At 39.6% G+C, this 17,014-nt stretch overlaps 1 protein-coding gene across 6 annotated transcripts in view; it reads left to right on the forward strand.

Annotated features, from left to right (window-relative positions):
- Nucleotides 1–2,279: 2,279 nt before the first annotated feature.
- The window catches only part of dscamb (Down syndrome cell adhesion molecule b), a 102,371-nt gene continuing 87,636 nt past the window's right edge, over nt 2,280–17,014 (forward strand). For all 6 annotated transcript variants that reach the window (XM_062418864.1, XM_062418867.1, XM_062418865.1 and 3 more), the window contains exons 1-2: nt 2,280–2,601; nt 3,934–4,080. In XM_062418864.1, the coding sequence (XP_062274848.1) occupies nt 3,978–4,080 (103 nt within the window). In that variant the 5' untranslated portion in view covers nt 2,280–2,601; nt 3,934–3,977. The remainder of the gene's footprint in view (nt 2,602–3,933; nt 4,081–17,014) is intronic.

Here is a 17,014-nt window from a genome sequence, read left to right on the forward strand (position 1 = left end):
TACGTTTCCCCCATCTAAAAACCACATTGCTAGAAAAATACGGCAGCCAAAAGCAGTCGTGCTTGCAATTATTTTTTTTAATGTTGTTTTCTTGAGATCATCATATCGAGATAATGTGCTTTGCTATCTTGAGATAATGAAATAATCAACCAATTATCAAGAGAAAACAAATGGGTCTGACCTTTCTATTATTTGGACTACCATGCTTATATTCCAGGCTCATATTTTATGATGTGTAACACTATGCATTCTTTATTTTCAAGCCATATCCATACTTGGATATTCTATGTCTACTTGACAACAGTAATAATTTATATGCTTCTATCATATTAATAATAATAAACCTAATGAAAATATAATTATGTATATTATTTAGTCAAAGTATTGGTTCAATATAATGGACAATGCATGGAGGAATGACATGCATTGATTATCTTGTTATCTTGAGATAACAAAGCTAATTTTCTTGAGATAACAAAATAATTAACTTGTGATCGTGAGATAATGCCGTTCTTGGCTTCCATAGAAAAACAACAGAAGTCAGTTACCTTCTCTAGATGTAAATTAATGGGACTTCGGCCTTCTCTTTGCCACATCACACATTCATAAACCCTCTCTGGCTCCAATGTTAGGCATTGTAAACAGGTAAAATGGTGCAAAAAGGCAAAAAATTGCTAAGCATTAATTATGAACACACTGCAGATGTTCCCTCACCCTCAATACTGAAACTGTGTAAATATCATATCATCATTGATAGCACAATAGCACTATATCAGACATTCAAAACTGCAACGTAGACAAACAAAATATCACTCATACTTATGTGAATTTATTTTGGTATCATTACTTATTGTAATGTTATTATTATTGATTAAAAAAATAAAATAAAAAATCCAAATCCTTAACTGTACCACTTTCAGCCCTAATGTTACACATCACTGTACATCCACACAGGTGTTTATACTTATTGTGGCTGGTTAGAGACTGTTGGTTATGTTGTATCTTTCTGGGGCAGGATAACTTATGTAATTAACATTTGTATTAGAACTTAGAGTTTGGGGACCTCAGGTAATTCACGCTGAAGAGTAAAAACATAGAGACACCACTGATAATCAAAAGTTAAGAATGCAAATACATTTTAGTTTTTTATAGTTGTCATCGAAACAACATAATAATGCATGTAGCTATACATCAGTTATTGGACATAGCCCTGTCCTCTTTCCACTTCTGAAAACTCCCCACAGTCAGTCCACATTATCTCAATAGGTTTACCAATGCGTTATTCTGAAATCTCCCCACAGTCAGTCCACATTATCTCAATAGGTTTACCAATGCGTTATTCTGTAGGAATACAAAGTTGGTTTGATTTACTAAAGGGGGGGGGAAATGTCCCTATGTCCAATATGTCAGCAACAGTCCTAGCAAAGAAAATGCTGCAGTATTGATTGTTTGTGTGCTTATAATTTTGAAAGGATATTCCTAATTTGTAGCAACAAATGAGTGTTGTGTGGATGTGCGTGTGTACATAAGCTAGGTCATTGGAGTGTCTCATTGCTGGTTTAGAGCTACTGGAGCAGAGAAAAGGATGGAAACGTCTGCAATTTGAAACCTTGTTAGGAATTTATGAAGTGCTAAAATGTTTTCTCCCCAGGGAGGGTCCAAGCCAGCTGCCACTGCAAGCCATTTAGTGCAGAGCCTCTGGGCTTGTCACCAGGCTGAGTTGGCAAGCTAGATACACAAAAACAAATATTTCTTGCATGAAAAACAAAAATACAGATTCTCTGAAACATAGAACCTGGTACTGCAAACAAACATCTGTTGGCTTCATCTCTCAGAAATCAAACAGCTACTATGGAGCTAACCAGACCAACATTTATTACCCCCCATTCCTCTGCATTTAGCAAACTGCATTTAACGTTGTTCTCTTTACTGTGATGTTGGCTTAAATTACAGCATGAACATGATCAAGGCAGCTGACCTTATTTCATAATGTATAGTATGTTAATTTAATATTACAGAGGTCCCAGGAATAGGAATACACTGATGAATCTAAAACTACTGATCATGCTCCTTACAGAACAAAACTACAGTAAATGTCTTTAAAGGAATATCAATCTGTGATTCTGTTTGATTTTTGAGACTTTAAGAACTTTATTTCAGCCTTTGCTTCCAAACTTTATATACTAATATAAATATACTATCGAGAGAAAGTAGAAAACTACCACATAATGAAAATACACAATAAATGGTAACACCAAACATCCTGTGTTTCCTCTTTTGCAGTTTTCAGTGAGGACCTACATTCCAGCTTATATTTTGTCAATGCATCTCTGCAAGAGGTAGTATTTGCCAGCACCACAGGGACCTCGGTGCCCTGTCCTGCTGGGGGTGCACCGCCTGCCTCGCTGCGCTGGTATCTGGCTACCGGCGAGGAGATCTACGATGTCCCCGGTATCCGCCACGTCCACCCCAATGGAACCCTCCAGATCTTCAACTTCCTGCCATCCAGCTTCAGCAAGCTGATTCACGACAACACGTACTACTGCACGGCAGAGAACCCTTCTGGCAAGATCAGGAGTCAGGATGTCCACATCAAAGCCGGTGAGTCCACAGAGGAACACTTAGGGTCACGAGAGTACTTTGAATCATGGTGGTGGTGAGAATAAAAGTAGTATTGGTAGTATTAGTGAGAGCGGAAGAAAAGGAGTAGTATCAGCTGCACTGTCACAGTAGCAACATCTCTGTGGTGGTGTTTGTAGAAGTCAAACTAGTAGTTAAACACTTGGGAGACAAACTAATGTGGGTGTATCAAACTGTAGATTTAAAGCAAGTGAGGTTTTCCATGATAATAATAATAATAATGTTAATAATAATAATAATAATCGGAATTACTGACAGAGCTGCAGTGCTGAAAGAAGTACTGAGATCTTTTACTTCAGTAAAAATGGCAATACCACAATGAAAGAATTGCTCCATTTCCAAGTTTTGAATGACAAATTCTACTAAAGTGAAAGCAAAGTGCAAGTGTTTGCAGCAAAATGTATATTTAAGTATCAAAGTATTCATTGTGCAAAATTCAATTCATTTAGAGGTGTTATATTTATCATACATATCAGAATATTAATACTTATTCACTGATGAGTTAAGGTAAGTAGCATTTTATAGCTGTCAAGGTAAAGCAATTTTTTTTGTGTATTCTTCTAAACTATAGATGTGAAATAAATGTGATGTAATAAAATTTACAATATTTAACTCTTAAATGTAGTGTAGTGCAAGTGTAAAGTAACTCATGTACTGAAGTAAAGAAGTTCCTCAAAATTAGCACTTGACTTAATGTATTTATAGTTAGATTCCACCACTGCTGAGTATGACCAACGTCTTGAACCAGATGAGGAGGTTGGAGACACAGTATTATACACAGTGTGATTAATTGAGCGAAATGTTTAAATTATGCCTAAATCACAATGTGAATGTCATATTTTTTTAAAACTTTAAATATGTCAGAAATGTCATCATATTGTCTTATAAGTCCATCATATGTTCATCTACTACCTTGTTAGTGTTTCTGAAAGCTTATGAAATATGATATCATTAACCAGCATGCAATAATCATACATATATTTTACTAATTGTGTTTTAAAATTATACCGACACACAAATATCCAATAGTGGTATTACTAGAGTCTACTATCCGTGCCCCCTGACACTGATAGAGATTCAATTTGCTCAAGGACACTTCATCAGGTTTGAAGCTTTGCTATACGAGGGCTTTATCCTGATCCCTCTGGTTCAAGGATGTAGTAGTGCTGTAGTCTGCAAAACCAATCTGGCCACCCACTATCTCCCCTAAAAACAGAAAAACACAATAAAGCTAGTGGTCTCTTATATATGAGACCTGTCATGTATTTAGTAACTGTTTTTTCTCCTACTTAGTTTCACGGGAACCCTACACGGTCAGAGTGGCTGACCAGAAGGCTATGAGAGGCAGCGTAGCCGTCTTCAAGTGCATTATCCCTGCTTCTGTTGAGGCCTACGTCACTGTTGTATCCTGGGAGAAAGACACGGTTTCACTCAACTCAGGTAAGATAATAATCATCATCATAATCGTAACCTGTGTACGTAACTGAGTATTTCAGTTTTGGAGCTTTAGAGGGCCAGTGTTAATGTTAAAATGACTGACCATATTTGTGGCTTTATATTTAAGATATTTTGACACTGTGCCCACTTTGATTACAATAAAAACTGGGAGGTTAAATGTTTATTGGTGAGAGATGCATGTTGCCTTTTTTCAGCTGTTTGTCTCAGTCCCCTCCCTGCTCTGCTCTGCTCTTTGCTCTTTGGACACTCTGTTCTGTTTCACTGTGAGTCATCTCCTTACCTGTTTACTGTCGTAGCCTGCTCCATACAGCCCTGTCCTCTCACTAGCCAGAAGATGTTGATAACTGTCACATTGAATCACCGAGCTTCTTCCTTCTATACACACTCCACATCAGCCACCTCCATTTTGAGTCCAGCAAGGGGTAAAGTGGAGCAGTTTACATAGCATAATTGACCTAGTTACCCTCCTTGTTTAAATCCAGTGGCACAGCATGATAGTGCAAGACGCCAGAACGTTCCGTGGGGTTGGATTTTTACTCAAGTTAAATGGGATGCTTATCTCTTTGATTGCTCCGTGTACTGCCCGCTGGCTGATTTTGCTTCATACTGGGGCGTTCAGGGACCTGTAAGTGAGCACTTGATGTCATTTGACTGAGGGCAGAATCTGGGACGGTGTTTTGGTGGCATTTTAAATGTGTCTGCTCAAGCATGAAGATGTATCTTCTGATCCATGCCAGCGACTTATTTACTCGAGGTTACTCGAGTTACTCGCTGCAAGCTACTGGTTGAAGACACTGCCTAATGTCACAGAGAGCAGCAACAAATATGCAGCGTGCAGATATGATTACATCCTGTAAATGAAATGATTCATGTAGACAAGACTCAGAGGTGATGTTTATCTCAACTGTAGTTAAAAAGTGTCTGTTATTAGGATGAAATGCTGTACCATTTCACCTCATAATGTCTGTTGGCCAAAATTTAGGCAATACAAAAACAAGCAAACAGGTGATATGTGTGAGCAAAAACTATCTCTTCATGTAAAACTATATTAAAAAATCTAATATTTTTAAATCAGCTTTTATTGTACTGTCTACAGTGCCGCTTTTCCATTTTTTTTTTTACAGCAGGTCTGACAGCCTATAGAATATGCAGTGAAGTTTTGATGGATTATATTGTATGCGTGGCGTTCTTTTGAGTTCTTTCGCAAGCGTTCCAAAGAACAACAATATTGGATCCGTGTTTACTCCAATAAGTATTGTAGCAGGCGAGTGCTGTCAAAAGCATGAGCACACGGTCAAAATCACTGCTGCTCCGTGATAAATATTTGATGGTAGATTCTGATGCATGAGCGGATTCACCTCGCACTGTTATGGAGAGGGTATGTTTATTCTAGGAGCGAGGGTTTGAGGGATGCGTGCACGAGCGAAAATAGAGAGAGAGAGCGGGACCGCAAAGATACCGACGGGGCTTGACAATGGCAACTGGGTGCAGTTTGACCCAGCCTAGATTTCCGACTCCTTCTCCAGCCCCTCTTTTCTTCTTCTTTTTTTTTCTCAATTTTTCATGAAAGAAGACTTGGTCTCAGCGGACACAAAATAACAGCTGCACTGAATTATTAATCTTAGGTTTTTGTTGGGAACGGTAACATCAAGTGCACTTCCCTTCTCTTGCATTGTGCATCAGAATGTGAGGAAGAACAGCCGATACTTGAGATATTTCTCTTACTACAGACACAAAATAACCAGCTCTGGTGTGAAACGCGGTGAGAAGCTAAGGCTGAATATATTGCTTAATTATTAAGCTAATATTGATGAACATCCACAGTTTAAATACGCGAAAAATCACTTTGGTCAATGCTTGTTTAATAGTCAGGTGTGAGCGTGCTTTTTAAGACCAGTAACTTCCATGTGAGAGGAAAGTGGCTTAAATCACAGCTGCTGACATCTTTGAATATCCAGTGATTCGCATTAGGGTCAAAAATAGATGCATAATTACAGACCAGGGCCTGTCTTAATTAATCAGCTGTGATTGAAAAGTTAATTACAATATGAATTACCTCTCAGAATGAGGACTGCTTAGTAGTCATTTGAAGCGGCCTGTTTTCAATGTGAATGAGCATGACGCAAGCTCACTGGGTCCTAATGTTACCACTAACATACCATTAACCCGTCATGAATTTTAAAATGGATCTTGCAGCACGAGCTTTCAATTGCCCGGCTCCAATCGCCTCCTCGCTGCTTTTGATAAACAATTGACAGAGCTAATAGAGAGATGAAAGAGGCAAAATAAAGAGAGAGAGGAAGTAGACCAGGGAGGGGACGAGTTGAGCTACTGTTTTTGCTGCCAGGATTTTATATGGCGGACCTTTATGTTAATGCATGTGTGTTTGGTGTTGCCACATCCACCTTTGTGTATCAGTGTGCACACTGCACATCTATGTCTATGTGTTTCTGTTTTTGTTTTGTTTTATTTCACATGCTGCTGTGTGTTTATGTGTCAAGTGGCCATGCTTTTGAAAAAGGCTGGCGTGTGTGTGTTTTTGTGTTTTATTTCCATCTATCTACCTTTTGTCTCTCATCTTTCATAATATTAGCCAGCGTAATGAGCTGGGTGGCCTTGGTTGTAGAGAAGAGCTTCAACAAAACCAATGCTCGGATATTGAAGGAGCTGCAAACAACATGTCGTCACTGAGGCTTTGCACTCCTCTTCAAGATTCATACAATTTTATCTTGTGCAATTAGAGCATAAATTCTGTAGCTATTTGTATTTGCTTTTTTTTTTAATGTATTAGTCGTGACCCATCAGCTCAGAGCTTTTACTCTGCACCTCGCATGTATGATTGTGTACATACGTCTCCTACACAGTGAGTTCTTATTGTATTTCCTTAAGATGTAGAAGCTACATTAGCGTAGAGTCACTATAATCTCTGTAGCAAATGATACACACAGTGCCTTACTCAGTCCTTTTCATGCATGTGCATTTACATTCATTTAAATCTTTTGCTGTACTGTAAATGTAAGCATCTTGCACATTTGGACAACAATACCAATCCAATCAAAATGGATTATGGGGGGAATACTGTAAATTAGATTTTGTGACAAAAGCAAAATCTGGATGTTAAACCATTCATCATAAAACACGTTCAGTGTTGGGATTAGCTCAGTAAACTCACTCTGGTATACTGTAGGTTACGTCAATAAAGGGGAAAATGTTTGTCATATTAAATACTGTTTCATTCAAGATAAAATCTCTTACTTATATTTTATTTTTGATGTCAAATTACTCACTGTTTCTAGTTGCGGCGCCTTCATGTGATTTAAGTATGTTTCTGTCATTTGTGGATTCATTTGTCTGTTGAATTGGTATCTATTTTGATGATTAATTAGGTGCAATAAGTGGCAGACATAAACATTTTAAGATGTTATCAGTGACTCCAGGAATGTGTGATGATTGTGGAAGATGGCTTATCTAAGAAAAATAAAGACAAAAAAAACATAAATTACCTCGTTGGCTGCGTGCTGCAAACAAGGGAATTATCCTTAGTCCTTGGAGGGTCATTAAACATTTGACAACCACTTAAATAGGTTGATATTTAGCATGTTTCTTAGCAGGAGCATCTTTACTTGCTCATTTCTCCCTTCTCTGGATTTCAAAATAGATAGAAGTAGCTGTTTCACAATAAAAGCTATCTCTTAAAATAACACAACAAAGATAACTTAAAAATATATTCTAAAAGACAAAAATGACATTACAAATTACAAACAGCAGTTACAGAAATTGATTGCAGCGCTTCACTTTTCATTCAAATGGAAACTGAGTCCCTTCATCCAGTCTCCGTCAAGAAGTCTTACACAACCATAGATAAGGGTGTTCGGTCGAGACAGGCAGCCTGTATAACACCCCTGGAAAGGGCAAGAAAAGAGGAGAAAGGTGAGGAGAGGTGAGGTAGGATAGAAAGAAGAAAAGAAAATAGTTCTCCTCGGGTGTGGAGAGCTATTAGCCTGGGTAAACCCATGCTCTCTTTCCAGCGACATTACTCTTCGCTCAGAAAGTTAGCATAGGGAGCCAATCACGGAACGGGGAGGCGGGCTCAAGGCGATGACGACCGTAGAGCGACTCTGTTTACATCCAGCATGGAGGCCACGGAGGTGCAGCAACCGTTCGAAGCAGCAGTAGATTGTGTGCTAAATAAATTGGAAGGCAAGTTCACTTTAAAAATAGAACAAAAACTTGCGCTACATGATTTTCCCTTCATGTGTTTGCGCTGCTCTCGTGCTGCTACAGGCTCTGAATACGTCATTGTGTATCGTTGATTTGATTGGCTGTAAGTTTGTCCGGTAGCGTACAGAAGCATTTGATCGACATTCGTTGATCCTTCCTCAAATACGAGAAAATGAACGGCTCCTCGCCAGACCCTACCACAAGTGAGATAGGGTCAGGCGTTAGCCAGGCTAGAGAGCTATAGGGTTTCCTCTTCAGAATAAACATGCAGACCTTTCATCATTTCAGACTGGAGATTAGGATAGAGATGGAGGACAGGAAAGCTTTATTCTGTATTAAGGTGGAAGCTCAGTGCAAGGCTGGTGAAGAGGAACGACCCCATAAGCCATTCCTGCCTCAAGGACGTGTGTTCGTCTTCCCTCCTTTTAATTTTACTTCAACTGCAACGATTAGCGCCAATTAATCCATTAGTTGACACCAGGAAATGAATTGTCAACTATTTTGATAACTGATGAAAACTATATAACCATACATAACCATGTATTCCTTGTTTTTCTTTTAAGACAATATATACTGTTAGATGATATAAACCATTTATATTGTGGTAGCTAGAACATCACGTTAATGTCTGTTTCTTTAACACCATTTCAGACACTGTTGCAGCATTATGACAATACTGTTGTTTTAAAAAATTATATTTTTTATGTGTCATTGTTAAGAGGTCCTTCACTTTGTTAGGTGTTTTACTCACTTGATAGGCCAACAACAGACCCTATCTCCATTGTGTTATAGAAAATTAAAATGACAGGCAGCCAATTGTGATAGAGGACTCCGTTTAGCTCATGTCTAGTTGGATTTCAGTAATACTAATTGTAGAGAAAGGAGCTTTTTAGTGTTTTTATTGTTTTATTAACATATAATATTTGTTTTACTAATATTGAATATGGCACTTACTATCAATATCAAATAGTGACATTATTTATGTTGCACTTATATTGGGAAAACACACATAGAGTGACAGACAAGGAGATCAGTAAGTGCCTCCTCTATCTCTTCTCTCTTTCCCTTCTGTCCTTTGTTTTCTTTTTTTCTCCTTTTATTTATCCTTTTTTTCTCTTGTCCATCCTCCACTCCTCTCCATCCTCCTCCGCTGGCCTTCGCTGTCGGCCTTCTCCCCTCTCCTTCTCATCTCATTGCATAACCTGCTTGGCACAGCGCCCCAGTCAATTTCCTCCCGTGTGGAAAATGTTGTTTTTTTTATTTGCTTTATGCAAATAAGTCCATCCAATACTCAGGGCATCAGAAAAAAAACCCTCTAGTTACATTTTTCAGTCACATTTACGCCAGCCGCTTCCCAACTGTGCGCTTTGCATTAAAGCGATGGAAGAGCCTCTTCGCTCTCGCATTCTGCTCACTCCTCTCTCATGGGTTCTTGTGAGTGCTTATAGAGGCTAATTAAACAGTTTGCTTGCTAATAGAATCACAGACTTAACCAGCCACTAGCTCAGTCGTAGGAATGTTAAGGATGTCTTCAAAGAGGCTACTGTAGGTGTTTGGTTTACAGGATCACTGCTCAGCAGGAATTTATCATGCCAGTGATGTGCCACCGCCTCCATTTTTCACTGAGATTGACAGTGAGGGCACTGAGAGGCAGGCGGAGATGGGGCTGTAAATTCAGCACGCCCAAAGTCAGGCCAACCTTGAAAGGAGGGCACAGCAATAGAAATGAGCTTGTGAGAAATGAAGATGCAAGGAAATGTAGGAGGAGAGGCCAGATTAGAAGAAAGGAAGTGAGAGGAGAGTTGGGGAAACAAGAGAATAAGAAGGAGGAGATCTGAGAGGTAGAGAGGAGGAGAGTGGGCGAGGCTTTTTTCCTGGTAAACAAGGGACTGCGTCACGTTAGCCACAAGATCTTCTTTCTCTTTTCCTTTCCCTTCTCACTTTCCTTCCTCACTCACTATTCTCTCTCTCCATCTCTCACTCTCTCTCTCTCTCTCTCTCTCCCTCCCTCTCTCATTCTTATTCTCCATCTCTCTCCAGATTTCTGTCTCTACTCCTCACACAAACATGGTTTGTTGATCTTGTTGTTAGTGGGCTGGAAAATGGGTCATGGCTCAAGCAGGAGTGCGTGATCCCTGCGTGTAACCACACAGTAATCGTGAGGAAGACGTAGATGTTATTGTGTACGTCTGCAAATATACCGTACATGTATGTTTCCTGAGTGTGTGTGCATGGATGTATTTCGTGCACGCTACTCCACCCATCCTGCAGCGAAACCCTATGAAAACAACACAGCCTATCATTTTTGCGCCCCCCCCCCCCCCCCCCCCCCACGCCCTTCTCCCACACACATCAGCAGTTAGTGAAATGCTGACCCTTGTCTTTCCCTGCACCCCTTTTCCCAGTCCGCTCACACACAGCTGCCTGAAAGCTGAGGGAGATGGGGTGCTTATTGTTTGTACAGTGTGTGTGTGTGTGTGTGTGTGTGTGTGTGTGTGTGTGTGTGTGTGTGTGTGTGTGTGTGTGTGTGTGACAGTGTGCAATGTGTGACGCTGTCAAATAGGAAATGTTTGGGGGGGGGGGGGGGGGGGGTCACTCTCCTGAAAGAAAGAAAAAGAAAAAAAAGCAAAGAAAAAAATCAATAGTTGTGTGCATTAATCACGCTGCTGCCACAGAGAATTATGGGCACATGAGCTGAAGGATGCATTTTGTGCATTTGCAACATATGAGTGCTGTGTGAAGGGGAGTTTGGGGAATTGAAAGAGGACGAGACAAGACCCTTTTAGTAAGAAGCAAGGTTAGACCAGAGATAGTTGAGGGGTGTTTTTCTTTACACATCGTGTGTCTCACTGTTGCCTTTTGTAGACAATTAAACCCACTGTCTTTTGTAAAGCTCGCTTCAGGATAGAATACACAGTTTGTTTTGTTTAAAGCTTTGATGCTACAGTTTTAAAAAAAAAGCTGAGATAACTTTTTTATTTTCAAGCTTTTATAATATATAATGGCTTTAGAATGGTGTTGCACACATTTTTAGTCTTTTTACATTATTTGGTCCCACATCGTCCGTTTGCTATGAAGTTTGCCATTTGAAAAGAAAGAAACCCACTGCTCCTTTGACTTTCTGTTTGAGCTGCTGCTGTTTGAAGTCTCCATCTTAGCTGTGGTGAAGGCTTGAGGATGTGATACATATTTGATAAGGATCGATAGAAGGGTTACTGAGACAGAGATGGAGGGAAATCGATCTTGGACCGGGCTTCCCAAAAGCATCTTAAACCTAAGGTCATCTTTGGAACATCCTTCTAGCTCTGTGGCTGAGGCACTGACTTGTAATTTGTGCCAAAATACAATGAACATTTTTATTCCTTCCTTGTTTTCACATTCTCTTCTATAATACATCAGTAGAATAAATGAGAAAAATACCAGAAGAAGGGCTGTTCTAAGCTCTCAAACTTGTTTTATGCTTTATATAAGGTTTGTGCTTTATATTAAGCCATCCACTGACATCCTAATCACTATGCACATAAAACAATAAAGCAATCTGTTTAGTGATGGGAGACTGAACAGCAGACAACATTCTGGCACGGTGGCTGCGATTCCCAGCTGATACTCCATACGGATAGACAAAATCAACAACTGTTGAAGCGGGCACTCTTCCATCAGTGTTTACTAATAAACAGTAGCAATATGGCAGCCATTAGGCTGTTTAGGCAGGGAATGATTAGGGTGGTGATGGCTGGGTGCGTTGGGAGACTGAACATGCTCTCATCTTTAATAGGCAATTTGGCTTCCTGTGATGGGGATGCCCCTTTGTTTTTCCGACTTGGATTGAAGACAGAAGCTTAAATAAGCACTGTGTGCAGGAATCTAGTTTACTGTAATGGCTTAAATTTATTTTATTTACAGTTGGGGGGTGGGGGGGGGGGGGGGGTGGGGGGGGTGTCTTTGCCTGACACATGCCTATGAAACCCATTCAGTAAATAAAGTGCACAATATCAATACTATTTTCTTTTTTAACTAACTGTAAATGTGGAACAGTTTGTTATGGAGACAGCACTTTACCAGAATGAAAGTAGGATTATATAGACAGAACGGTGCAATTTTAACTTTCATTCTGTAATAATACGAAGTTAATAAAAATGACTCATTCATAGAAAAGTTATAAATATGGGTGTATAGTTGAGTGAAGCTCAGTTAGTGGAACAGGTCCATCCTGCCAGAGCTTATGGATTACTGTAGAGCAACACTGCTGAAAATGGACTGGAGCCGGGCCAGAACTAGCCTGGCGTCGGGCCAAGACACAGATTAGTAATAAGCATGGTGTGAGCTAATTACAACTGAAACAAGCAAGTAATTTCTGTTTATAAACTCTCCTGGATGTGGGCTGTTGGATGACCACGGCTGCGTAGTGTTTGCCGCTCGTTCATGTGTGTGTGTGTGCTTCTGCGTGTGTCAGTGACAGGTGGCGTGTTTCATGTAGGAACCTTCCCATATGCTCCCAGCTGAAGCGCTGGGGGAAACGGAGACAAACTGGTGTGCTCAATCACATCCCATAGTGCAACAGTGTCTGATCCCATCTTAAAAGTGACTGATTAGAGGGAAAAAGGCACTTAATAACTCAAATCACTCTGCTGACTTAATAGGGATTTTTCACTCCATTTTTTCTCTCTTTCTCGTCTACCATCCAATCAAGGATTAATACATGGTCTTATTCTGCTCACAGGGTGGTAAATCTGGAAAAATACAGTAAGTCACGTTGAGCCTCTTTAAACTTTCACACAAAGCCTTGGTGGTTGTGGCCCCATGCTGGGCATCTCTAAGACTGATTAGACATGATCATGGTTTTAGAGCACCTGCTAGACACCAATCAGAAGGAGAGATTTCATTTAGGATTTTTTAAGCACAGAACACAAATGCGTCTCAGAGCATACTATCTGACATGTGTGGAATAAAACTTATTATATTACATACATATTTTGGAAACAATAGATGCAGAAACTTCTATAATTATTCAAAGTGAATCCGATGATAAAATGTTTAAAGCTTTGAAAATGAGTATTTTTATTGCAAAACATAGGATTAATTTAATATGTGTAGTGTTAAAGATGTGACTCTTAATATCAAGCATGTTTTTTCTTTATCAATTAATATATCATTGTAATTTCTTGATTAATCAATCAATTGTCTAGTGTATGAAATTTTAAAAAATTGGGAAAAATGAAATAGTGAAAGAAATAGTGAACAGTCCAAAGATACTTTATTCAGTGTCATATACAGCAATGCAAGCAATGAGAAAAACAGCAATGCATCATATACTGTATAAGAAGCTGGAACCAGAAAAAGTTGGACATTAACTAATTTTCAAAGCCAAATATTTTGAGCTCATCATAGGATAAGTTGAACAAACACAGGACATCATATACTGTAAGTTAGGTTTGCAGATGTTTATTGGGCTTTTTAATGAATGCCACCATTATTGTACATGTGATTGAAATCCATATCATGTTTTCCTGATATTGATATATAACATGATCAATGTACTTAAAATATGAAATATGAAATCACTGCACAGTCCTACTGCATGATATCAGTTTCCGTTGGCTTCACCTGTGATTTCAACAAATCGTTCTCCAGATTGACTCCCTCAGTAGCAAATGACCAGCTGACTTCACTGCAAGGTGACCCTCTATCTTTTCCTTGATGTATGAGGCATCAAGCATCATTATTTTTCTTCAAGGCTCGTTTTCTCTCCTCTTGCCTCTTTTCTGGCATGTGCCTTGAGAACTCACTCAGACACACACACACACACACACACACACACACACACACACACTGAGTACACTTGCAGCCTGTCTTTGACCTCACCTTGCCATTGTACAGCCAACGACAAAGATCCAAACAACACCCAAACTCCCTGCAGGCTGCTGCTAAGTGGCTGTGGTGAAAATAAGGGGGCTGGGTGGGCGACAAGCAGTCAGTGTCTGTCATAACCTTAGATGATCAGAGCTGTGTGTGTGTGTGTGTGTGTGTGTGTGTGCGCATGCGTGTGTTTAAGCCCAAGCTATGAATATGTTTAAAGCATTTATGATTATCTTATTATGATGTTATTACAGTGAACACATAATTTAAAAATATGTCCCTCACCTTGTCTTAAATGTAAGAGGATGCGTCAGGCAGAACCATTAAAGGTGGAATGATGTAAATCTCATTGCCGGCTTTGTGCTGTGAGTGTGGCCAGTCAAACTGTCATTTGCGGCAGTGACGTCACGAGGTGACAACCATTAGCAGAGTGGCCTTTTGACAGACGCAGCCTGCAATCTTCACATCAGCGTAGGAGTTGAGCCAGCCAATCAGAGCCGAGCGCCCATCGCTGCACACGCTTATCACCTGCATACAGCTGCTGCTGCCCCTCCGAGGGAGTGAGAGAAGAGGATGGAGAGAAAGGAAAGAAAGAGCAAGAATGAATGGTGCGCCTGAGAGAGAGGATGATTTGTGTTGTGTCGTAGCACATTCATGCCCGCATCTTTCTTTCATTTCACAGGTTTTGCGTTTTTGGAGACATATTTTTCCGGTTACTGTAATCCACATTTGTCATTTTAGGGGAATGAATAGAAAAATCATTGTGTTTGTTGTGATTAGTGCTGCATCAACCCAGCAATAGTTAAAATGTGATTCAGAGTGGAAACGTACTTTGTAGCCCTTGTGAAATGAGACGGGAGCGAGAGAGAGGGAGAGATAAGCTCAATCTGAATTGATTTTCCTGTTACTTTCTGCTGTACTTGAGTTTCCATAGCAACGTGGCCAGGTTCCCTCGGCCTCCTAGGGCAAGTGTAATTGTTGTATATTTCTCCCAGCCAAACTCTCCATTCCTCTCTCTTTCTCTCCTGTTTTCTCTCAACAATGGAAAATGGTGTAGATGAGATTCTTCTTGGACTTTTTTTAGTCCAGTTTCACCAACTACAGCCACATATAAATGTATAAAGGGCCATTTATATTTACTAATGTGAAGTTTATGTTTATCCAACCATATGGCTGAAAAATGTGGTTTGATTAAAATGTAAGCTTTAGGGCTGCAACATTATTTTGTCATTAATCAATCATTCTTAAGAATAAAAAAATGTCAGAAAGTAGTGTGAAGTATTATAAAAATGCCCTGCAATGTCCCAGAGCCCAAAGTGAAAGATTTAAATATAGCTCTCTTAATCATCATCTAAAACCCAAAGATATTCAGTTTACTGTAATTTAAGACATATAACTAAAAAATGTTTTATTAATTACCAAAATAGCTGCCAAATTATTTTCTGTTGACTAATCAGTTAAGCTTTGAATAGGTTCAATCAAAAGGTAAATGTATTTGATTACACAGTTGAATTTGTGGCTTTCTATTGTTTTATGAGTCTGTTGATTTATCTACAGTGGTAGTTATTGCATTACAGTGTTGGCCTTATGCTAGAAAAGTATTTGCACTTATGAAATAAAATGCTGCTGTTGGCCCCGGCTGATTATCACAGCACAAGATTTGCTGAATCACATGAAACTGTCACACTCTCACACACCGCACATATTGGCTCAGCACAAACCAAACCTAAATAAGGAAATGTGCAGAATAATGAGGAACAATATTCGGTTCAGGATTTGTGAAATGCTCTTGTGACTTTACACCCGCTTCCCCCCACATGATCTTTTCAGAAGTCACATATCAGATCACGGATAATGATGCAGCAGAAATCAGATTTACTTTTAATAAAACTGTATTGCAGAAGTTTGGAGACAATCAATGAAAACCGCTGTGCTGCGGCTTTTGCAGAGATGTGATCATAAGCACAACATTTTGGGGGGAAGAAGAAGATTTTGAATGTGGCTGAAAAAGAGACAGTAAGAGAGAGGAGAAGGAGGCTAGAATAATCCTAAATTGAGTTTGACGCACATACAAAGACGTCTGGTGGACCCCTTTTTATCCGAATTAGATATTACCAGCTCTCTCCCTGACTCCAATGATACACTGCTATGCGCATAACAAGGCATTCACAGCTGTTTGGAGCCTAATGGCTCAAAGAGGCCTTGCCTGCTCAGCAAGAAGGGATGGAATGCATCTTGGGTATGCGATTAGGACTGCTGATCTAGAAACATTTACATTATGGCTTTCAGGTCATTACAGAAGAAAAATGGTCAAAAAGTTCCAGGTGAGAGAGCCTAGATCAGCACTATGACCCGGAGTAATGTACAGTGGATAAGAAACACTGAGCTGAGGAAGACAGAAAAAAAGTTTAACCCTAAAATCTTGACGCCTACTCTTCAAAATAGACTTGTTGATATCAAATTAAAAACTAGGACAAATGTCATATTTGTAAAGCAAATATAGCAACATCTCTTTCTGCTGTTGCACACGTGGTGCATCGCTGTGTTTCTAGCTGTCCGTTAGCTGCCTAAAATGTAAAATGTAAATGTATTCTGTGCTGTATTTCAAGTACGCTCCTGTATCTGTGATAGCCTTGGACCTGTCCCAATCTGCTCTGTGTTTTCTTGCTCCAGATCAATGCTAATTAATACACATCTCCCTCAGGGACAGCAGGAAGGCCACGCAGAGAATCAGAAATCACCGTCATAGCTGAAGCTTGATCTCGGGGCGCTACATGGGAGGGAAACCTTCAGAAATATTTGCACACAGGAAGTAGTTGAAGAGTCACCTTGTGTGTTT

This window comes from Scomber scombrus, chromosome 5 (genome assembly GCF_963691925.1).
Source record: "Scomber scombrus chromosome 5, fScoSco1.1, whole genome shotgun sequence".
Classification (NCBI taxonomy): Eukaryota; Metazoa; Chordata; class Actinopteri; order Scombriformes; family Scombridae; genus Scomber; species Scomber scombrus.